At 38.2% G+C, this 25,394-nt stretch overlaps 1 protein-coding gene across 1 annotated transcript; it reads left to right on the forward strand.

The window, feature by feature from the left end:
- The first annotated feature begins 5,149 nt into the window (after positions 1–5,149).
- Positions 5,150–23,976, forward strand: MYOT (myotilin). The gene is made up of 10 exons (XM_080920247.1): positions 5,150–5,248; positions 7,436–7,973; positions 11,934–12,108; positions 13,378–13,479; positions 15,521–15,567; positions 16,147–16,279; positions 17,433–17,640; positions 22,325–22,490; positions 23,023–23,156; positions 23,337–23,976. Exons 2-10 carry the CDS (start codon positions 7,621–7,623, stop codon positions 23,507–23,509), a joined length of 1,491 nt encoding a protein of 496 aa, XP_080776373.1. The 5' UTR covers positions 5,150–5,248; positions 7,436–7,620; the 3' UTR covers positions 23,510–23,976.
- The last annotated feature ends 1,418 nt before the right edge of the window (positions 23,977–25,394 follow it).

Consider the following 25,394-nt stretch of genomic DNA (forward strand, 5'->3'; position numbering starts at 1 on the left):
ATTACAGAGAAAGAAGCCTCGGTTGAGGAAATGCCTCCATGGGATCCAGCTGTAAGATATTTTCTCAACTAGAGATGAAGGGGGAAGATCAAGCCCACTGTGGGTGCTGCCATCCATGGGCTGGTAGACCTGGGTTCTATAAGAAAGCAAGCTGAGCAAGCCAGGGGAAGTAAGCCAGTAAGTAACATTCCTTCATGACCTCTGCATCAGCTCCTGCTTCCTGACCTGCTTGCGTTCCAGTCCTGACTTCCTTTGGTGATGAACAGCAATGTACAAGCTAAATAAACCCTTTCCCCCTAACTTGCTTCTTGGACATGATGTTTTGTGCATGAATAGAAACCCTAAGACAAACATAGACTTTAAAAAGGAGAGTGAAGAAGGAATTGGGAGATAGAAAGTACTCAAAGAGTGTAATCATTTGACACATGACAAAACCAAGGCTAAGAAAAGAGGAACTTTTCAGTGTCACAAAGTAGCTCATGGTTCATCTTTCTCTTTGCATCTGTTTCTGTGGCAAGCCTCCACCTCTTGCCCTCACAGTTCAATCAGATTCTTCTGTCTATATGTAATTGTCTATGTGTCTGCCTATATGTAATTGCAAAAGCACACCAGGCAAGGGAGGCCATGTCAATAGCATAAGAGACATTGCTATTGGTTCTGGAAGCTTGCTTTCAGCAAATGCTATCTACCACAAGTCTATTATTTGATAAATTCCTCTTAGTGTGTTTTGTTCTTGTAAAATGCACATATGTGCTGCAAATCTCAAGGAATTGGAGGGTTCTAGGTCTCTTTAGTTCCTACCTTATGGAATACGTCTTTTGATCAAATCCACCCTATGTTCCCTCTCAAAACCAATCCCTTAATTTGACTCGTTCCAAATTCATGTGCTGTCTCTTTTTAAAAACCCACTGAGTCTATTCCATACCATCTATATGTACATAAATGTAGTATCATCTACTGGAGTACAAGTAGCTTTTCAAAGGCCTCATCCTTAAAGAAAATATACTCTTTCCTCCAGTGGCCTTCAATAGCTATGGAAGAATTTCATGAGCTCTTCTTCCATTCATTCCAGAATTTCTGCTGGATTCATCTTGTTCATGTCTTATACAAGTGGTCACATCTTCTCTGAGGACATGTATAGTATAGCCTTATGTTTCACTTCAAATGTTCACTAGTTCTGTTTTTTTATAGTCTTTCTGCTTTCTCTTCTGTGATTATCCCATGAGCCTTGGGAAGAGGGGTATAATACAGACATCCCTTTAGAGCTTTTCACTCCACAGTCTCTTATTCTCTGCATGTTGAGCAGTTGTTGGTCTGTATTAATTGAAATCTATTGCAAGAAGACACTTCTCCTATGAGGATTGAAATCTGATGCTACATATGTAGCAGATTTTCCAATCCATGGATATAAAGACAAAAATCAGGAGTCATTATATTATTATGTCCATTTTTCAGAAAATATTAGGTTCTCCCCTAAAGCCTACAATCTAACCAATCATAAGGCCTTGGTTCAATTAAAAGTGCCCAGGCATGGATTTCATTTTATGGAGCAGGTGTTAAAGCCAATCAGAAAATGATTACTGTCTTAACATTTGTGACATTATTGCACTAATGAGTATGCCTTGACTGTCTGTTATTATTGTGGCTCACAAGGCTTGTAGTTGGGTAATATTGATTACCCTTCTCCTCTGGTAGCCTACATAGCACCTCCCAAACACCATGAGAACTAGCTACTAGGAAATGAAGCTTCCGGATTAGTAACCTGTTTGATTTTTATAACTATTGATTCAAGTATATGGCAGTGAGATCTCACCATCAAGTTCTGGAGGGTCACCAAGAGCAAAAGCAAAATAAATAGACTGAAATGTTTTGGGGCCTATGGAAACCAACAATTCAAAAAGAAGTAACCCATGCCTAACGGTGGGCTTTTTAAGGCGTTATTATTGATGGGTCTTGATTATGGTCACATTCATATGATCATCTTGTCTCAGTCACTCAAGTGACTTAAATTACAGGACTATGTGACAGCACTGAGCTGAGAGAAAAATTTAGTAACTGTAAAAGAAAAGATTATTTTGTATTAATCTAATTATCTAAGTTATTTGTATAGGCCTTTTACAAATCAAGAAAAGGAAATATAAAACAAGTGTATTTAAGGAGTAAAATAAAATGGATACATAACTGTCCAGATATTTTATTGCTTAATTTTCCTGAAAAATAACTGTGAGTGGACAAGTGTTATAATCTAAGATCTAACCTCATGCTAAAGTCTACATTTATACTTTTAAAACAATTTGTCATTTAATCTTGATTTTCATATATTGCTATAATCTCTGTTCTGTCCTGTTTTATTCTATTCTGTTCCACCCTATTCTATTTTTAGCTGGAGTCTCATGTAGCCCAGGATGGCCTCCAGTGATACATAGCTGAACTCCTGACCCCTCTGCCCACCTCTCAAAAGCTATAATCTCAGCTTTGAAAATTCTGTATGAAATATTCAGCACCAAACCCAAGGCTTTCACATAATATTAAAACACATTACTGAGTTCTAGTGAGATGTAACCCCAGGCCCCACTCTTTCTTTTATAGCTCAGAAACACAAAAACTTTGTTTGTGGTAACAGCTAGTAAATGCTGAAGAAATATTCCCTCATATTTAGGCAGTAACATCTCTTTTTTGCACAAAGGATTTGCTATTTACTTTAAATGTATTTTTGAGGCCTGGATAAATGGGTCTGTAGTTAAGAGAACATGCACTTTTGCAGAAGAACCATGTTCAGTTCCAAGCACCCATGATATGCAATTTACAACTACCTATAACTCCATCTCCCTGGGGAATCTAATACTTTGATCTATATGAATACCTGAATTCACATGTACATACTCACACAGAGACTTAGACACATTCACAACTATAGCAAAACCTAAGGCTTAGAGAATATCATTGAAGAGACAGCTGAAAGATGGTAAGACTCAGATTAATGGACTTGGAACTGTATGTGCTCTCTATAGTAGAAAACTCATAAATTAGCTCCCACATCTTCAGTAAATCAACTGCCTTTTTATTTTAATGATAATATGTAAGTCTCTAGAAGGATCCTGCATATAGAGGGATCCTACATCCTACACCAACCCAGAGATGTGCTATCCTCAATGGACTGGGCCCTCCCCTATCCCTATCAATCACTAATTTAGAAAATGCCTCCACAGTGAGATTGTATGGAGGCATTTTCTCAATTGAGGTTTTCTCCTCTCAGATGAGTCTAGCTTGTGTCAAATTGACATAGAACCATTCGGTAGACTTAACTCTTTCTAAATTACCCCCTGATCCTTTAGTGCAGAATGAACATTTTGTCTCAAGGCATTGAGGTTGTATCACATGTATCACATCTTACAAATAGCTAGCCATAAGAACCAGCAAAACCTAATGGACAGACTGTGCAAGGGACTAGAATTCTTTCTCAACTATAGTACAATAGAAGCCACTCTATATTAAACTAGGACTTGGAATTCTCTGTTCTTGGCTGGTCAGGTGTATCTCAAACTTTAACTCTGAGATACCACAAATCTAATAGCTCTTCTTTCTTGTCCAAACCAATTTTTTCTCAGGCAGGTCAAATGTCAACCACCCATAACCCATTTAAAACGCTTAAAATAATCTCTTACACAAAACACTGTTCTGGATCTTCCTATTTTTATGTCACTTGCATTTTGAAGTCTTGACACTTGGATTGAAAGGTTTTTTTCCCTCTTGAAGAAAGTTGAGATATTAGAAATCAGACGTGCTCAAATATTTTGGGAGATTCCTGAAATAAGACTTTGTAGGCAACCACCTACACATCAAGTCAAGTCCAGCATACTTTTCTACTAAGCAATGGTCATGTCTTGAATGGAAATTACCCAAATTTCCCTGAACAAGGCACATGGACATGATTAGTTGTGGAGGGCTTTTATTTCAAAAGTGACCTCAAGCAACCTGTGCATAACATCAGTCCTAGCTATTATGAAGTATTTTATATGGCTCACTAGTGTCTAAATGCATATTCACTGGACCATAATGCATGTGCTAATTAAAGCAAGATTTGAGTGCCTTCCTGTGAACTAGGAGAATTGAAGCCATTGAAAGGAAACAGCTGTGATTGGCCTGGTCCTCATGCCAACACCCCTGTTCATTTAAAGATTGTTTCTTCTGTACTTCTTTGAATGCCTGCAGAAAAATGGAAACCTAAATACCACAATGGTCTTCAAGACAAGAGAGAGAGAGAGGTGGGAGGCAAGTGGGGAAGAGGAGAAAGAGGGGAAGGAGGAGAGCAAGAGAGGGAGGGAAAGGGGGAAGGAAGGAGGGGGAAGGGAGAAAGGGAGGGCAGGAGGGAGAGAAGAAGGGAGGGAGGGAGAGAGGAAGGGAGGGAGGGAGAAAGGGAGAAAGGAAGGGAGGGAGGGAAGAAACTGTTTGGTGTAAAGTGAGATGGGTCAAAAAAGCAGTGGCACACTTAATCTTATTTATTTGATTGTTGAAGGATTTTAAACCTCTGAAATAAAAATGCTGGGTCTTGGGGATATATGCCAGGCATCCAGGAAACTTGCTAAACTAAATGACCCTTTCCACCTGGCTATCTTCTGATCAGATGCCATTATGTCTCCACTGCCTGGCAACATGCCCTAACCACACCTCCTTCCACAACAGACTCTTAGAATCCGCCTCCACCCCGATTCTTATTAAGCACTTGAAAAAAAGAGAAGGTCTCAGATGCAGGGTCATACACAAATCACTTTGCATTCTTTTTCTTACTAATCTCACTAGACAAGAAAACTTTCCCTAATTCTTCTCTCCCCTTTCATCTTTGTCTCCACAATGGGAAAGATTCCAAGCCCCCACCTGAATACATGTAAAAGTTGAATTTCCTTCTACTTCCCCCCTTTTCCAGCTTACTCTTCTCACCCTATATGAGCTTTCTTGTTAGCTTATAGTCAAAATTCATGTCTAAAATAAAGAGGTCTGCCAAGAGAAGTTCATGTAATCCCAGCCCTGAAATATCACCAAGACATCTGAGATATTGTTTAGATTGTGGACTCTTACTTTGACATGCCAGCATAGGTAGATAGACAGGAAGCACATCAGATGTCAGTTTGGCAGCTGATAAAAGTCAGGGCGTAGTGACACTAAGCTCAGAGCTACATGATCCTGAGCAAGGAGATGCTTCTTCTCTTCAGTAGTGGGTTGAGACAAGCTGGCCCCTTCTGAGCTCAGGGTGAGTCCCTTCTTTATTTATGTTATGGTTTGAGCTTTGTGGTTTTTAATCAAATTAGAGGAATATATATAACGGTGATCTTTAGATTTTTTTAAAAGAAAACTTACAATTATGGTATTATAATGGTGTTGTACAGTTTTAAAGAAAAAGAAACCTGTTCAGTCTGCTGAAACTGGGACATCTGTGCAAAAGACACAGGCAAAAAAAATTGGGTCCTTATTTTAAAGTATTAATTTTTCTTGAAAAGGTCCATTTGATCTAACTGTAACTGTGGCCTGTATAGTCTGCCCTTGATCCTGTCTTTTGTGAAAGCCTGTGTTATACTGGAGGAACTTTTAATAGTTCATATTAGCAAATATTAGCTATTGAATTAAGAATTTCTAAAGTATCATTTTTATATTGTGAGATGGCAGAGTATCTTATTTATATTGTTTAAGATGGACATGTCATTAGTATGAATAAAGGACACTGTGTTAGAATACAAAATTGAACTGAACTGTGGAACAGTCTCTGCAGAGGGAGAATATGTTTTCTAGAGAAACATTGTTTCATTAACATTGTGCAAATGTCTGTATGAAATACTGTGATGAGAAAATTAAAACTTTTGAAACAGTACAAATTTCCTCAAGCTGTAAAATTACAGTATTACTAACTAAAAGAATAATATCAAAATGCTTAAGACAGTACACACTTTTTAGAAAACCTCTGAAGCCCTATTTGGAAAATATATCCAGCCTATGTCTCAAGCAGTTGGTCACCTGCTGTTGGGAATCAGCCTAACTTTCCTGCCCAGAAAGAAAATTAAAAACCAAATTCTAGATTCAGCAAAGATACCTGTCACTATAAAAGCAGCTGTGTTAAAAATAAAGCCCTTTTATTTCAGGAACCAAAGGTTTCTATTAAAGTGGTACCCCCCTGTCTGGAACTTTCTCCCTGACAATTAAAATCATGTAATTCTCTTCTGCAATGCCCTCTGGTTGCAAGCATAAATTCAAAACTAGGGACTACATAACTTTCCAAGTGTTCTTTCTCACCAGAGACTTTTGCCATGTCATTTCCTTATAGCTTTGTCCTTGCTAATATTAATGGAACTCTAGCCTGCCAGCAAAACCTTAGGACAAGGTGATGTGGTCTGGATGAATCATGAACAGGGTTTTGCTCAGGGCTGTAATGAAAACAATTTTACAGCACCCAGTTTCAGTGGATAAGCAATTTGGGAAACTTTGCAGCTAAATGTTTAATGTATTAAGATGTCAGGGTTTCTCCAAAGGGAGTGAAGCAAAATAACATATTTTCAACTAAGTCATCGGTGTTTTGAATAGAAGCAGTGGGTGTTACAGTAATTGCAGGACCAGTTGCCGTGTGCAGTGTTCTGGCCTTTATTTAACATAGGAATGGGAAAAATCGGTGGCAGAGAGAACCCCAAGGGTGGATTTTAACAGAAGAAAAAATGAGGGAGAACGGGACCTGCTGTAGGAAAGCAGAAAGGCCACTCACTCCAGAGATGAGTGTGGAAATAGAACCTATCTCTCCTTTATTGACAGGCTAGTTTCAAGGATGCTTTACCTGTGTCCATACTTACTGGTTGCCATGGGAAATAACAATTAAGTGGAACTATAATGACTTCAATACTTGCCTAAAATGCATGTTTAACAAATGAAATAAACTAGACAATTAAAGAGACCACTAAGATCAATAGCTAGAATGTATCATCTGAGCATAAGAAACGTGACATTCAGCTTTGCAAACGCACTGTAATAAATATTTTGCATATAGAAACAAGCAAACACAGAGTTTGTCCGTAGTTTACTTTGATTGTATGATCAGTGCAGAATCAAGGGGAAGAAAACAGGCAGTGACCTGTAATGGTAAAGAACAACTCAGAAGTGGTCATAATAAATTGGATGCTCACCCTTCCTCTTTGAAACTGAAGAAAGGCAGATAGATGTTAATGTTAATTGATGTATCAAAAAGGATAATAATCTTCTCTGATGGGAAATGGGAAGAACTTGTCTTGAAGATTGATACACATATATTTACATCATGATTCATAAAAGCAGCAAAGTTACAGTTATGAAATAGCAATAAAAATAATTTTATAGTGGTGAGATCACCATAACATGAGGATGGTCACATGACATTATGGTTTATACAAAACTTGTAACTTAATTATATTCCTACTTTCAGAAACAATATTCTTCAAGAGAAACCCACCGACATCAGGAGTACAGTGTTCTAGAGATCTCGTCGAGGAGGGCCAGACTAAGGTTGCTTCTGACTTGCTGCAACCTTCTGTGATTCCAGGCTTGCCACCCCACGGTCAGGACTTTATCCTTCTGGGAGCAAATCCATCTTCCATATACCAGTGAAGCATGTTTAACTACGAACGTCCAAAACACTTCATCCAGTCCCAAAATCCATGCGGCTCCAGACTACAGCCTCCGGGACCGGAAGGCTCCGGCTTCCCTAGCCAGACCAAACAGTCTTCCATCGTCATCCAGCCTCGCCAGTGCACAGAGCAGAAATTCTCTGCCTCCTCCACCGTGAGCTCTCACATCACCGTCTCTTCCTCTGCTTATCCTGCGTCTCAGCAGCTGGCTGGCCCCAACCCTGGCCAAAAGCTTACTGCTGCCTATAACCAGTCCCCAGCCAGCTTCCTCAGTTCTATATTGCCGTCTCAACCTGATTACAGTAACAGTAAAATCCCATCCACGGTGGACTCCAAGTAAGTGAATCCGTGTACCCTGCGTGTGCCATGAGCTTCATCTAAGAGTGCGCTGCTCTTATTTAGCACACAACATGATAGTGTGAGCTTCAGTCTCGTTGAGCCAAGTTTCCAGCAATAAGAAGTCACCTAGCCCATTCTCCAGAGATCAGGCCAAGCAGAGCTCCAATGACCTATTATCCCAAGTATTCGTGTCCCTATTCTTTATCATCTTTAGAATGAACAAAAAATAGATTTCTAACATACCAGGGGATGGTGATCTTTCTACTTAGCTCTAAGCTAAGTTCCTCTTACTGCAAATTTAATTCCTCTGAGATCTGGTTTGGCTGGGATGTAGAACACCTGTCTGTTCCTCTGTGGATAGGATTTCCTCTGGCGTAAGCAAAGGGTATTAAGTTTCTTCTCAGTCACAGTCTTTTCTTCCTACCCATTTCTCCCTCTAATCCTGACTATCCACTTGGCTAGAATAATTTAAAATTAACACATTTTAAAAGTCTGGAACTCAGACAGTTAGTCAGTTGTATAAATTTTCCTTACTGGGATCAGAAGGGAGGATGGATGAAGTCTCACAATTTTAAAAGTTTGTTTGGGTAAGTGGATCCATGACTTGCTGAACTTTGTTGGATGGTCTAAATTCAGAAGCAAATACCTACAGCCTTATGCAAGCATGCACTATATTTCCACAGCTGGAGGCTGTCCTGGAAGAACTTGGCCCAAGGATAAACATCATGTGGAGTTGAGCTTTTTTTAAAACCTGAGCTGATTACTTTGTACTTATTTAAATTTAGAGCTATCAGTTTTCCTATTTCTTGGCTGTTGAGAATATCAGAGATTAAATCAGAGGCATCCCAAGCATTCCTGGGTGGACCATGTCTTCTCAGAGTCTTACTGGAACTCTTGATAATTTTTGTCTTCGCTAGAAAGTTGTTTGATACTGAACAGACAAAAATATATCTAAAGAGCAGTATATATATATATATATATATATATATATATATATATATATATATATATATATATATAGTACAGTATTAGCCTATAGACAAGAGCCATGTCACGTGTCATGTTCTGATACTCACTCAAACTATTTGTATAAATGATGAGAGTGTTTAGCAAGTAAGATGGCTGAGCTAGTTTTTCTAAAATTTATAGAATTGGCTGAAATTCCACAAAAAGCAGCTCAACTGACTGCATCAAGCCAACTTGTTGTGGAACCTATTCCCTACTTTTAAAAATAAAAATCAAGACACTCAAGAACATGTTGGAATAGTATTGATATCAAATCGAATTATATATAATGGCTGATGCCAACAGTTCCTGACCTGGAACATAGCATTCTCTTAGTCTTGATTTACTATTCAAAAGGATGCTTTCCTCTACCACTCTACACAACCTCCCATTATCCTCATTTTATACTCCTTAGCTCTTTCTTCTTCACAAAGATTAATATGATCTTCCATGGAGCTTCTTGGTATCCATGTATCAGGATTTTAACTATACAACCCACTCTGACTATATTTTCCTTACTAATGTTTTCAATCCTATTCTAATTCTGCTCAGAAAAGGAAGTGATCAAACAAATATTCACAGAGCCTCAACCACATACCTAGCTTTGGACAAAACTAAAAATAGGAAAAACAAAAATAGAGAGAGAGAGAGAGAGAGAGAGAGAGAGAGAGAGAGAGAGAGAGAGAAGAAAGCAAGCCAGCCTAGGCGATCCCCAAACCAGAGATCAAAGGTCCAGTTTTAAGTGTTCCATTTTCAGCAACTGTAGATAACTCTTCTAATCTTGTCATTGCTACTTGATACCCATTCTGAGTCCAGCTGTATGGGGTGCAAATCTCTGGCCCTTTGAACATTTGTGCACAATTCTTTCATTGTTATGATGGGCTCAAGATTGCCCTGTCTTCTAAAATAATCCGTTGGTTTCTAACCTAAGGACAGGGGAAGGCCTTATTTTACTTCTCAGTAGTAGGGAGTTCTTAGGCAAAGTTTTAGCAATTGATCAAACCACAGGGTAGAAAGTGAGGGAATTCTTTAATTCTAATTATTCCTTCCAAAGTGCTTGCCAGGAGACATTGAGCAAACAGCCTGCTGGGTAATCCAGTTTTCTAGGATGTCGCATATTTAAGGATGAGGATTGTCCTTGACAGGGAATGTACCTATGAAGCAGTGTAAATGATGCACAACACTAATTTATAAGAAAGAATGGATTTAAAGTCTGCTGCATGTGCCATCTAACGCTCAGACAATGAGGGTATAAAATGAGTCAACTGAGATGAGTCTCTGGTTCTCAGTCTTGACTATCAACCCCTCGGGCTTTCTATGAAACACAATGATGAGAACAGAATTGTCTAATTCTACTTCACCATACCAAGGACGTGTGACTCTCAGGCAAACAGGACTCTAGAACTGAACGTCACTACAGACAACTATCATGGCATGCACTGGAAAAATATTAAAGGGCCAAGAAAATTCTGTCACTTTGGCCCAGGAATTTAATCTAGGGAGGAGTCTCACTATTTACTTAGGTGTTTCATTGATTTGACTCTTTGCTGACTTGAACAAATAAGATTTTAGTTACTAAAGACTGATAGGAACAACTAGAAAATCCAAATATTTAAATGTAAAGGGAGAATGGGTTTCATCAGCTTCTAAGACAGTATGTCTTGACTACAATTAAAAAAAAAATTCCATTCACTCAGCAGACAGTATCTCCCGTTCCCGTGGTTTATATTGCTGGGTATAAAATGGCACATAGTAAGTAATGGCACCTGCTATTCACCAGTTTACCCTTGGCCCTAGGATTGCCTCCAGGTCCCCCAGCCCACAGTGTGAACCCTCTGGCTCCACTTGACTGTTATTTCCTCTGAAATCACATGTCCTTTTATGAATCCTGTTCTCATTTGAGTCTGGGTGACAAGAGAAGATTTATCATGATCATCATAAGATGTTCATTAGAGCAGTGGCAAGTTTCTTCATATTAATCATGTTAATCAGAATGATACAAAATTTCCCAGGTATGGGTCTACCTCAGCAAATTAGTTAAAGCAATGTGGAATACTAGGAAAAGTTTGGGCCACCAAGGACCCCTTAACCGCTGCCGCTGCTCTTTACTGATAACAATGTGAAGCTCGGAAAGAGCTCGGAATACCTTAACAAACATTTAAGAGAATAATATTATATACAAATTCAAACTTTTCTAATTATTTCTGGATTTGTGTTATTTTTCCAAATCTTTTTAAAAGTTATATTTCATAGCCTATCTTTCTCTAATTATTCCTTTCTTTCCCTGACCCAAAATAAAGCTCAGAATAACAAGAATAAATCACCATTACTTTAAAAGTTATTTTTCTACACAGGCTTGGATCATTTTGAGTATAAAATTAATTGGAACTAGAAATTAATAAGAAAGCCAGAGTTCCTGAGAACAGTAGACAATTCCTCAACACTCAAAATGTGAACGTTATGCTGGCCAGTCAATTCAGCTCTAAGAGAAGAAGCTAGGATTGGTGACATTCACCAATTTCCATGTTATAAAGACTTTCACATCATCAATTTCAAACCCTAGCCTGAGATCACGTATTGCTAGAAAGATTCTAAGAAGTCAGCTCTCTCAAGCTCAGGAGAAGCAGCTCAAACACACCACCTCTCCATCACACAAGAAAGCCAGCAATAAGATTGAAAAACCTCGTTTAGCCATCTCATCCTTTAGGTGAACTCTTCTACATGTTTCCCTTGTATCTAAATCATTCCTCCTATTACATGATTGTCTTTTGCCATGAGAGAAGATAAAGACAGTAGCCATGGGTATACCCTTCATGTCTGTGATTAGGATTGTTGGTGCTCTCAAAAACAGAAATTCTAAGTGATAAATTCAATGTATCTAGAAGTGGCTTACAAAATGAATTAAATTCTATCATTTTCTGTCTCATTTTTTTCTTCTTTTCTTTTTGAAAGCTATCAACCATCCTTGGTTAACCAACCTGTAAATGCCATGACATCCCAGGCTGCAAATGCTAAGCCCACACCAAGGACTCCTGACCATGAAATCCAAGGATCAAAAGAAGCGTTGATCCAAGATTTGGAAAAGAAGCTGAAATGCAAAGACACCCTTCTTCATAATGGAAACCAAGTGGGCAAGCTTTCTGTTTCTTAAGGAAGGCCATGATTAGATGGCTTATTACATACCTGATTTCAATATGTTCCAAGGCTGAGAATATAGCTCAGTGGTAGAGCACTTAACTAACGTAAGATTGATACCCAGCACAGCTCCACATTAGGAAAAAGTTACTTCTGTTTCTCATAGATCTATGCCCATAAAAGCAGCAAAATATAGGATTTGCTTTTTTTTAAATTGAAAAACTTTATTTTAAAAAACAAAGATAAATGTATAGATTTTAAGCATTTTTGCATAAAAGTATATGAATACATTTTTGTCAGTACATGATTTTTTTTAAAGGTTTGATAGTGTACATTAAAATCTTACTAGTTACAATGAGCATAAAGTACATGTAATACAAGATGTAACCTGGAAATAGTCTAAGTTTTCTTGGTGTATAAAGATTAAGCATAATGGTTTTTCATTTTCTTTCCTTTTTTTTTTTGGCCTTTGTTTTTTCTTGAACTACATATAGTCTGTGAGTTTTTTTCTGGAGTGTTCAGAGCTTTCTGGGGTTAGTATCCAGTTATCAGTGGCTGCATATTATGTCTGTTCTTTTGTGACTGGGTTATCTCACTCAGGATGATATTCTCTAGATGCATAAATTTGATTTTTTTTAAAGGAACATTTGCTTGTAATTCTTTATTACTCTACATGAAGTCCACCTTTTGGGTTTTAGTGGTAAATGGATGAAAACCAAAGAACAAACAAACAAAACCCGACCAACCCTAGTTATCCTGCTTGAAAATTTTGTCTTACACATAATTCTTTCAAATGAGTGTTTATGTAGACTGTGCTGGCACACTTCTGTAACCCTGCCCTTGAGGTTGAAAGAGTAAAGGCAAGAGAACCAGGAACTGAAAGTCAGCTTTGACTTTGAGTTCCAAATAAGCCTATGCTCCGTGACATCTTGTCTCAATTAGTTAATTGATCAATCACTATTGCCTTCTCATGCAATTTCTGCTTACCAAGCAACTAATGAAAAATACTAATCGACTCAACTTTCTTTTGCCCCTTAGTGTATATTTTTATAGACAAAAACTAAAACAGTGGTAATTATTATATAAGCTCTTAAGATAACAATTGACTTATCCCCTTGTCTTTGATGACAAGGCTCTTTGGGAAAGGTGGGAAAGTATCATTCAAAAACTGGACAACAGTTTGAAGTTCTGATTTAGAGAAGTGATTTGGAGAGGTGTGCCCATTCAATGCCTCTTACTAAATCGCATCACTGTCCTCTAGAGACTGACCTACGAGGAGAAGATGGCTCGCAGGTTGTTAGGACCGCAGAATGCTGCTGCTGTGTTTCAAGCTCAAAACAGTGATGTTCAAGATTCAGCACAGGTAAATTAAAATAATTGACATGTAACTGTGACCTTTGCTTTCCTTTTTGTGACCGCCAGTCCAACACTGGGGTCAACTGATCTCCCTTTCTGAGCTTGCTAAATACTTGGGACTATCAGGGCACACAACCATGGCCAGGGTCGAGCACCATTTTTTCAATTTATATGTTGTTTGGTGTCTTAAACTGCATTTGTGGCATATCTACTTCCTTCAATCATGCTCCTGAGTTTAAACACACTTCTTGCTGAAAAAAAAAAAACTAATAGAATTATTCTTTGGGTAACACCTCTAAGATTAATAAAAGCTCATTTTCAAAAACCAAATGAAAAACCCAAGGATTAACTTCAGAACACAGACCTATACCTGACTGACTTACTTATGACACATAACTTAACTCAAAAACATATATAAAGTAGGAAAAGCGAACTGAAGAGCTGTTACTCTGGAAGCTGCCTATTATACCCTCTTAAATAATCTACAAAAACATGAGCAACAGAGACAGAGCTGGGAACTCACTGAGAAAACAGACATGAAATAAGAATAAAATGTATTTGGTTCTTTTAAAGGCAACTAGACCATTTAGATAAGATGGTGCAGAGGCTAGTAGGAGTAAGAACTAGACCTTAGACAATGAGGAGTTCATTTGTTCATTCATTCATTCATCCACCATTCAACAAATTTACACAGAGCATCTGCTGTGCCCAGCTTATGGCACAGGCAAGTACAGCCAGAGTAAGACATCTCTACTATATCAACTATATTTACTAGATCTACTATATCTGCTGTATCTACTATATCTACTAGTTGAAATTAATCAAAATCTTAGGTAATACTTATGACAGTGTTTGAAAGAAAGATGTCAGGACTGGAACAAGGAGATAGCAACAGAAACATAATGAAAGTAGAACAGGTAAATCTTACTTTTTTACACACTCAAACATTAATCCTCAGACATTAACAAGAAATGCTGTTCAGTTGCAGTGTAACTATAAACAAAAATACATCCCTGGTATAAATGAAATGCCCTAATTCTGAACATAATATGATGAAACAAAAAAAAACTTATTTTTAAAATATTTCTGGAGATTTTTAGTTTTATTAAATTATTAGTTTTGATTTGAGTTTTGATATTTTGCTAAAAATAATAGTTTGTTTGCTGAGTTGATAAGTTGCATTGACATTTTATTTAAGGACTCTTTAGACTAGCCAAAATTTTTAGATTATTTTAAAATGCCAAAGTGCATTGACTAAGGGATTCATTCTAAAATAAATTTTTGTGCTCAGGTTTTCTGTGTCCCTCTCACAGATATTCAGAGGTATTTGGGCTGAGACAATAGTTTCAATCTCCTACTGGGCTAGACACAGCAATATTTATACAAAGCAGTCATTGAATATATAATAAATTGTCTCAGTTATAATGTTCATCAACCCCTAACTTTATTTTCAAACAGAAATAATGTTCAGCACTTAATATAAATCATAAAAGATAAATAATCCTTTCTTAAGATGGAACTAAGTCATGTTTCAAGTTCTTTTTATAGTCTTATCTATATTTCCCGGGATGTCCAATGGGACTTTATGCCATGAGCTAAAAGGAGAAGTATTTTCCAGTCTAATATGTGTTTACTGTGTATGGTGGAACTGGCAGGCAGTAGCCTGATAGCCACTGCCCACTGCCAGCACAAGTGACCTCATGTCTATTTCTGCTTTGCTAAAGGACAGCCTGTACTATGTGTCCCCACGTCAAATACATCAGAGGGACACATCACCTTTGTCATAAAACAGTAGTAAAAATTAAGCTGCCATCAGACTTGGGTCCAGCTGATTTTTATAAATCACACATGTGAATCCATCTTCTTAATTCTGTGGGGTTCTTACTAAAGAAATAGATAGTTCATCTGCTATATTTTAAATAACAGATATACTAAACCAATCACAGCCCAAACAGAAACTTTTTTCAACTGTAATTAATTACTTCTGTTTCATTTAAAAGGACCATTTACATGTTAACTTTCTCAATTTTGTTTTTTATCTCGAGCAGCATAACCCAGAACATGCAAGGTTGCAAGTTCCCACATCACAAGTAAGGTAATTTTGTTTAATTTGTAAAGAGATATATATTTTGCCATCCAAAATGTTTTCCACATAAAATATTATATATATATATATATATATATATATATATATATATATATATATATATATATATATATAGTCCTCATATTTACTATACTCTTTCAAAACACTGTGTGAATTTCTTAGCATCAAAGATGATGTTGAAAATTGTATGTCAATTTTCAGAGTTACCTCAAAGGGAATGTTTTTAAACATTTTAGTCAAATAGTCAGAAGCATGATTCTATAGTAAATAACTTTGTCACAACAAGGAAATTCTAGTACTAACCATGAGGTACACATTGCTCAATGTAATGAACTATTTTAAAAAAGAGAGAATTGCCCAGTTTGTACCAGATGTATCTAAATAGTATATATCTGCCAGAAATCAAATAAGCCACTGAATACATCACCCATAAGCCCCTCTCCACTGTCACTATGCCATCAGACCAAACTAGAGGCTCTGGACTTTGTAGCAATGATGGCCAAACTGTCTTGTGTGAATGGAAAAACAAGAACATTGCTGAAAATCATTATTCAAATATTGTTGTAGAAGTAGATCGTCCTCCAGAGCAGAGGCAAATGACCAGGATGCCATCCAGGAGAAGTTCTACCCACCACGCTTCATTCAAGTGCCAGAAAACATGTCAGTTGAAGAAGGACGATTCTGCAGAATGGACTTTAAAGTAAGAGTTTAAATGCTGAAGACACAGTAGCAATGGGACACTAGGTTTGGGGAATGCACCTTCCCCAAACATTTACACCTTGCTACACATCTTGAAAACACTGAGTGAGAAGTGTACAATGTGTATAATGAAAAGAAACTCAAATTCTGTAGCTGAATTGATACAGGTTTAAATATTGACTGTATCACTTTCCAGATGTGTAAATGTCCAGGAGTTATTTAACCTCTCTGGGTTTTGTAATATCATCTATAAAATTGGAATGAGAAAGAGTTCTTTCACCATAGAGTTAGGAAGATTAGCTGAATATGCAAAGGTACTGGGGGTATACATGTACACAGTCACATTTACATACATATACACACAGTGACACATATGTTCACACATACTTATAATCTCATACATACACACACACACTCACACTCTCACACACACTTATACACTCATACACACACTCACACATGCTCACACTCTCATACACACTTATACACTCAAACACATACATGCACACACTCCCTTTCTAACACACACACACACACACACACACACACACGAAACATGTTTTGCCATGTGCAGGCATCTGTAGTTGTCCACTAACCACTTCAAGCCACCCTGCTTTCTTTTTTTCCAGGTCTTTAGGCTGAGGCAGTGCTTTAAAAGAGGCCACATCACACTGTGATCATCTTCACTCTAAGAACTCTTCCTCGAACATTTTTCCAGATTCCTGTCAATGAGAGTTTTTCTATTAGGGTTGAATATCTTTATACAGAAACACTCACAGAACTAACATATCAAAACTGTAGCTCAAGATTGTAGTTCCATTTTCAAAAGCTATTTGTTAAATTGAAAACCTCACATACTTGCCTGTAGGACTTTACTTGGTATCATGCTTAGCTAGGCTAGTCATCGCTTTCATATTTTTTGTGAGACATAAAACACAAACTAATGTTCTAGATAAAAAGAGGTCTTAGAAGAGCCTGAGGTTGTATTTGAAAGAATTATATGTGGTCTGAAATAGCCTAAAAGCAATATTGATTTAATTTCACAATAAAGCTTACAAGAAATATATTTTTAAACTCCTGCTTTGCATTTTCAACCCTGAAATTCAGATGATCAAGTTATTAAAATTATAAATAAAAAACTATTCTGTTTCTAGGTGAGTGGCCTGCCAGCCCCTGATGTATCATGGTATCTAAACGGGAGACCGGTGCAATCCGATGAGTTGCACAAAATGATAGTATCCGAGAAGGGTTTCCACTCCCTCATCTTCGAAGTGGTCAGAGCATCAGATGCAGGGCCATATGCATGTGTGGCCAGGAATAGAGCTGGAGAAGCCACTTTCACAGTGCAGCTGGATGTTCTGGGTAAGCCTCCAAAGAGAACCTTCAAAGGAAGCATGGCTGAAAAAGAAGAGTGTTACAAAGGAGAATATTTTAAAAGGAAAACCCAAAGGACTTCATACTTAGGTTAACATCTACAGAGTCTAGTACAGTGCCAGTCCATACTCACAACAACAAAAAGGCGTTTAGGGGAAACACTGAGATTAGAATGGCATATTTATCACAAGTTCTTTCTAGAACAGTAATAAGGCAATACTACAATTTTATTAAGATTTAATTATTGGGGGATGGGTAAATAAATTGTTTATTTTACATATCTCAAGTCACAGTCCATTGAAGGTATCCAAGACAGGAACTCAGGTCAGGAACCTGGAGGCAGGAATGGAAGCAGAAGCCATGAGGAGGTTGCTTACTCACTTGCTTTCCAAGGCTTGCTCAGTGTGCTTTCTCTTCTTTAAAATGTTTAAAATATGATTGCATCATTTCCAGCTTCCAGCTTCTTCCCTTCGACCCCTCCTAAACCTTCCCCCTCTATTCCCTCCTGTGCCCCTCCCTTGATCTTCTCAAATGTATGATCTCCTTTTCCATGAGAATTATAGATAGTTGGTAGATAGATAGATAGATAGATAGATAGATAGATAGATAGATAGATAGGTAGATAGATAGATAGATAGATATAGATTGATAGACAGACAGACAGACAGATATCTTGCTGAGTATGTATAATGTTGCTTATAGGCATAGAATTTCAGAGTTTACCAGCTGATGTTTTATAATTAATTAGGGGGTCTCATCCCTCAAGAAGAGACAGATAGGTACAGCCAACCACTGGGCTCAAGTCAGGACTCCTATGGAAGAGTTAGAGGAAGAATTGAAGAAGCTGAAGGGGATAGCAACCCCATAGAAAGACCAATGATGTCAACTAACCCAGACCACTGGCAGCTCCCAGAGACTAAGCCACCAACCAAGAGCATACACTGGTCTGAGGCCTCAGCGTATAAGCAGCAGATGACTGCCTGGTCTGGCCTCAGTGGGAAAAGGATATACCTAATCCTGTAGAGACTTGAAGCTTCAGGGAAGAAAGATGCCTGGATCGGGAGAGAGAGGGAAGCACCCCCTCTGAGGTGAAGCTGGGGGGAAGAGGTGAAGAACTCTGGGAGGGGGAAACTAGAAGAGGGGAAACATTGGGGATGTAAATAAATGAAATAATTAATTCCAAAATTAATTTTTTTTTAAAAAATATAAGCATGTCTAATAAAATTGAAATACATGAAAAATATTAAGTAGAAAAAAATTGCTTGACTTTCAAAATGAGAATTCATTTATCAGAGTATTAGTAAAATTATGCATGTACATGTACCAAAAATAATCATGGAAGAAGAAGCTGTACTACGTTCAAGAGTGATAGAGGCATGGAAAGAGTTAAAAAATGGGAATTAGTGGGACTTGGAGGGAAGGAAGAAGTGGAAAAGTTATGAAACTATATTTTAACTAAAATGTATATTTTCAAAGTTAAAAACAAAAAAGGACCAGTTCTCCCTCTCTCCGTAGTCAGTAGTTACCTATAGTCCTTTGTCTAGAGGTGGAGCCCTGTGAGGTTCCCCCTTCCATGTTAGCACATCAGAACAAGATGTCCTCCCTGTTCAGTTCTTCTCTGAGCAGCCATAATGTTAAGGTTTCAGGACTGAAGGCTCCCTACATTTCTAGACTGAGAGACACAATCCCTCAGCAGACTTTCTGTTCCTATGGTTCTCACAATCTCTCTGCCCCCCCCCTTTCTGAGATGTTCCCTAAGTTTTGGTGCAGGAGTTATGGGGTAGATACATCTATTGAGGCTGTGTACCTCAGTCAGTTGTTTGTGGCATTTGGACGAGGTGTGGGTTTTGTTACTGCAAAGTAAAGCTTCTTTGATGAGAGATGGGAGCTACCCTTGTCTGTGGGCATCAAGATAATACGCATTTAGAGTGCAGTGAGGAATTGTGCTGGTTTAGAAAAGCAATAGCAGTTTGTTCTTTTCTAATATCCATGAACTTACTAGTTCCAGGCCCTGCTTCCAGTACCAGGTATGGTTTCCTCAAGTCTAATTACAGAGCTGTTGGTTACTGCCAATGTATGAATATCACTGCAACCTTAGGGATGCTGGTCATTGTTCATCAGAGCTATGTAGAACTATTGGGTGCTTCACCCTTTGGCCGGTTTGCATGGCTCCCTTTGGTATTATGAAAGCTAGTCTTTGGAAGGGAGCTTTCCATCCTTTCCTTCCTGCTATTTCCCCTTTCTAGGGCTCCTTCGGCCCATCTCCATAGTCTTTGTTTTATTAACCATCCTGGTTTCTGCAGTTACTCCAAGGTATGTGCTCTTATCTTAAGATTTGGATTTAAAAATCACATATGAGATACTAAGTTTTTCTTTATGGGTCGGTGGTACCCCACATAATATATATTTAATTCCATCCACTTACCTGCAAATATAATTATTCTCTATTCCAACCAAATAATATCCATAATGTAATGTAGATATTTTCATCATCCATTTGCCAGCTAAAGAACATTTAGGTTGTTTCCATTTTCTAGCTACTGTGAACAGAACAGCTATGAACATGTCTGAGCAAGAAGTGGTAGGGAGCATAGAATATAATTTTAGACAGAGCAAATAAAGTAGTGTAAGCATTTGTCAATATAACTAGAAGAGAATTTCAAAATAGAAACTGTAGTCTAATAATTAATCTGCTTTATAGCCCAAAATGAAACTATCCTGACTCATGCTGATACAGAATTATCATAGGCTGTCATAATGTGAATTCATACTTGTAAATGGGGCATGAGTGTTAATTTTTAGCTGTGTACTACATTTTATTTACTAGGAAAGTAATGTCCAATTATAACCACCCCTACCCCCAAAATATTTCCTTTGGGTAGACAGGGTCTGACCAACTCCCACCTCACACTAAGGCAGCATAATTCTATAAAATCTTATATCCAGTTTTTCAATTGTATAATCTAAGTACTCTAAATATATCATATTTAGTGCATTAAGCTATCATCTCACAAGAAATTGGCCTGCTTGGGTTAAACGATGGCCAATGTTCCTGAGCTTATACTCTGCATAAATCCACAAAAGATCTTTAAGATCATGCTAGAAACTGAGGAAACCTAACCAAAACAAACAGAGAATAAAACACAAATGCAGTCTCTGGATGGCCTTTCCTTCAGTCTCTGCTCCACTCTTTGTCCCTGTATTTCCTTCCATGAGTATTGTGTTCCCCTTTCTAAGAAGGACTGAAATATCCACACTTTGGTCTTCCTTCTTCATGAGCTTTAAATGGTCTGTGAATTATATCTTGGGTACTCTGAGCTTTTGGGGCTAATATACACTTATCAGTGTGTGCATACCATGTGTGTTCTTTTGTGTCTGGGTTACCTCACTCAGGGTGATATTTTCTCATTCCTTCCATTTGCCTAGGAATTTAATAAAGTCATTGTTTCTAATAGCTGAGTAGTACTCCATTGTGTAAATGTAACACATTTTCTGTATCCACCTGGGGATCCAGCCCATATGCAGCCACCAAACCCAGTCACTATTGCTGAAGCCAAGAAGTGCTTGCTGACAGGAGCCTGATATGGATGCCTCCTGAGAGGCTCTGTCAGAGCCTTACTGATACAGAATAAGATGCTTGTAGATAACCATCAGACTGAGCATGGGGACCCCAATGGAGGAGTTAAAGAAAGGACTTTAGGAGCTGAAGGGGTTTGCAACCTTATAGGAAAAACAACAATATCATCTAATGAGACCCCCTGTCCTAAGCCACCAACAAAAGAGTACACATGGGGGAATCCACCCCAGCCACATATGTAGCAGAGGTTGGCATTGTCTGTCATCAATAGGAGGAGAAGCCCTTGGTCCTGGAAAGGTTCATTTTCCCAGTGCAGGGGAATGCCAGGGTGTTGAGGTGGGATTAGGTGGGTGAGAAGGGGAGCATCCTCAATGAAGCAGGAAGAGGGGGTATGGGAGAGAAGGAACCAAGAAAGGGGATAACATTTGAAACTATTCAATAAAAAAAAAGGATTTAAAAACCCACATATATGGACATGCTGGCCCAGCACACACTGAAAGAGACTTGAGATGTATCCAGCCTCTCCATCTCTCCTCTAGAAAAGCCAGTGTCAGTGTTAAGTCACCACTTCCTATTTCTTCTTGTTGCAGGTGTTTTGATGATTACCGACATGTTATTATCAGCTTACAAAGTATCTCTGCTGTCATATTCAGACAGATCTGTCACTATCACCCGGAGCTGGTTTGACTCTGGTGTTTTTGAGAACTTAGTTAGCAAGAGATAAAACTGAGACACAAAGAAAGTAAACAAAAATGTTCCAGTCTCACTGGCTGGTGGGACAGCCCTGCACTGCTAAGTCACATCCCCCAGTGAGGATCTGAACTGTCGTCTGCTCCTCTTCCCATCATGCATGCTGCCTCCTGGAAGATGAAATGATTCATTTGCATAAGCGTGCTTGTACTTTTGAATATACTATTATATTACATTTTAAGAACTCTGAGTATTGTGAGATAATAATGTGTTACAGTATTTTATCTAACAGTAAAAAACGTTCTCAACTCTGACTTTGCTTTTTAAAGCTTTAATGTTAATGTATAAAAAATAGTATTCAATTTGGCCTAATGTTGCCTTTATTGATTTCCTACCAATATCCAGCAAAAGAACATAAAAGGGCGCCGATGTTTATCTACAAACCACAGAGTAAAAAAGTCTTGGAGGGAGAGTCGGTGAAGCTAGAATGCCAGATCTCAGCTATCCCTCCACCAAAGCTTTTCTGGAAAAGAAACAATGAAATGGTTCAGTTCAACACTGATCGGATAAGGTGAGACACGACTCTCTTGACTGATAAATACAGAGGTTTGATGAGTCTTGCTATGCTTTTTACACACACTACAAGTATAAATTACACAATTCTTATCTTAGGTTGTCTATTCTTAAAAATACATATTTAAGTCATATTCAAGTAATTCTAAAAATAATACACAAAAGAGCCTAGAATTCATCTTTTGTTGGCAGTGAAAGAGCCATGACTATAGAAAATAAATGGAATAAAAAGATTAAAAGGTAATTGCTTGAAGAAGCAAGAGAGGACATGTATGGATTTCCTAGAGATCCACCCTAGGGTTTTGTGCATGCTAGACAGATACTCTACTAAGTTACACCTTCACTCATGGGGGGTATCTAATTTTGGAAAAAATCAATAACTACATGCCATTGATTAGACACAGTCTTGGAATTTCTTAACAGCCTTGTCTTATTAGTTAGATTCTAAAAGGAGTCAATATCATTTCAACTTTCACCCAGATAAAAGCATTTTAATTCCTGTCCCTTTGTTTTTGTCTGCTTCTTCCCAGTTTATATCATGATAACACCGGAAGAGTAACTTTACTGATAAAAGATGTAAACAAGAAGGACGCTGGATGGTATACAGTGTCGGCAGTCAATGAAGCTGGTGTGACAACGTGCAACACAAGATTAGATGTCACAGGTATGTCATATGTCACAGAACAACGAAATTTAACTGAGAAAGTGAAAAACGTCTGGCTCAGAATTGTGTGACATGTAGGAACTGTTCCTCCAAATCATTTTTCCGTATCTGTCCAGTGACTGCTAAGTTCAACTGGTATATGTTAAACCACTCTTCTGAATTAACTTTTGTCTATTTCAGCCCGTCCAAACCAAACTCTCCCAGCTCCTAAGCAGCTGCGTGTTCGACCAACTTTCAGCAAATATTTAGCACTAAATGGGAAAGGTTTGGATGTGAAACAAGCGTTTAATCCTGAAGGAGAGTTTCAGCGTCTTGCAGCTCAATCCGGACTCTATGAGAGTGAAGAACTTTAAAACCTTTGCCCATAGGGAAACCACAACTTCACTATTACCAATATATCTGATAACATTGTGAAAAAAAAAAAAAAAAAAAACCCATGGCTGTATTAACAGATTGTGGCTTTACTTAGGTCATGTAACTAACTCACATTTAGAATGTTACTTACCCTCTGACTTGGGCACAGCCTGTCTAGTCCTCTGACCTGTGAAGCTGACAGTAAACTAAGTATATGAGTTTGTATTGTGAAGAGACTGTTTTAAGATACAGCGTCTTAATACAGAAGTCATGCACATCTAACAACTATGACGTATGAAGCAGAAACTTTTTAAACACCACTAATGCTTGCAGTAAAGTTTATGGGTATTGCTTAACCAACATTTATTTACCTGTTTTCTCTTATAGGAATACTAACATGATATAGATTATCCGAGTGTTCCACAATTTCATGTTAAAAGAGAATAAAATTCAAGTACTTAAGGCAGATTTGTCTCATCTTCATGAGGGTCTAGAATGATCTTCCTGATCAAAGCTATGGTTTTTATATGTGAAACAACACTTAGAAAAAAAAAAAAGACTGTGAGTAACAAATTCTAAAACACAGAAATGTCACCATTCCCAAGAAGGGCACAAGGCTTGGACAATTTCCTTCTGAAAATGCTTCCCATGACTTACCCTTCAAAGGTAATCACAGTAACATCAACCGTAGTCCTTGATTTGTGAACTAATTCAGTGGAACAAAAACCATCTCCAAAGGTCATCTCTGAGTCTTATGTATTTAACGTAAATGTCAAGACTGGTTGTATCTTTTCCAAATCAAATAACTTGCTATGTTGAACAGTCTAATTTTGTGAACCCCCCCCCCCCACACACACACAGAGAGAAAGAGCAAGCCCAGGAAGATACAAGTCCTTTTGTCTATCTTAAGCTAGAACAATGGCGTTTTCTTTGCCGTGGGTCACCAGTTCACTGGCTGCTGCTGCCTTTGTGGGGTCTCTTCTGTTCCTTTGATTAAAGACAGTTGTTGGTCCTCGATGCTGTGAAACCTAGTTTTGCCTTATATTTGCACATAAACACCATTTATCTGAACCACTCTCCACTTCTTTCAGAGCAGGAACAAAACTGGCTTTATCTTCTGCTTTCAAAACAGCCCAGGGGTATTTGCAGACTGCCTTGAAAAGCTTTGGACAGAATTTCTCCTGTCCTCCATCCTGATGGGTTTAAGCTTCCTTCACTCATAGCCAATGTTTTTTCAGAGGTGGTGGGGTGGTGAGGGCGAGGCTACTTTTTCTAAAGTTTGTTTACAAATCCTCTCATCTTTGCAAAGTTTCCAGGCAAGATGTTGGTCTGGGTTCCCAGGGCCACTGTCATCTCCCATCCTGGCCACTGCTCATATAACCCCTTCTTATTCTTAGTGTGTTTATGGGTGGAAGCCCACACATGGGGAGGTCAGAGGACAACTTAACAGGAGCTAGTTCTCTCCTTCTCCCATGTAGCTCCCAGAGCTGTAACTGAGCTTGTTGAGTGGCAAGTATCTTAACTTGCTGAGCCATTTTCCTGCCCCAGCAACAACTCTGGAAAACAGTGCATGTAGTCCTGGGGGCCAGCTCACGACTTTTACCAGCACGAACAACCCATTTCTATCTTCACTTTTGTCCTGGCCTCGCTTACTTGCACTGCTGTTCTTCGAGCATTGCTGCACACAGTGTTCTGTGTTTATCCACCCAAATAAATGGTTTAAGAGGATAAAAAAATTTTCACCAAGATATTTCAAAAAGAAAAAAATAAATAAAATAAAAACAACCAGTTGCTTCAATTAGCAGGGACAGCAAGACCTTACACCAAAGCTTTGACATCTCTGGTGGTTTGTATATGCTCAGCTCAAGGAGTGTCACTATTAGA

Source organism: Micromys minutus (assembly GCF_963924665.1).
Source record: "Micromys minutus genome assembly, chromosome: 8".
Lineage (NCBI taxonomy): Eukaryota > Metazoa > Chordata > Mammalia > Rodentia > Muridae > Micromys > Micromys minutus.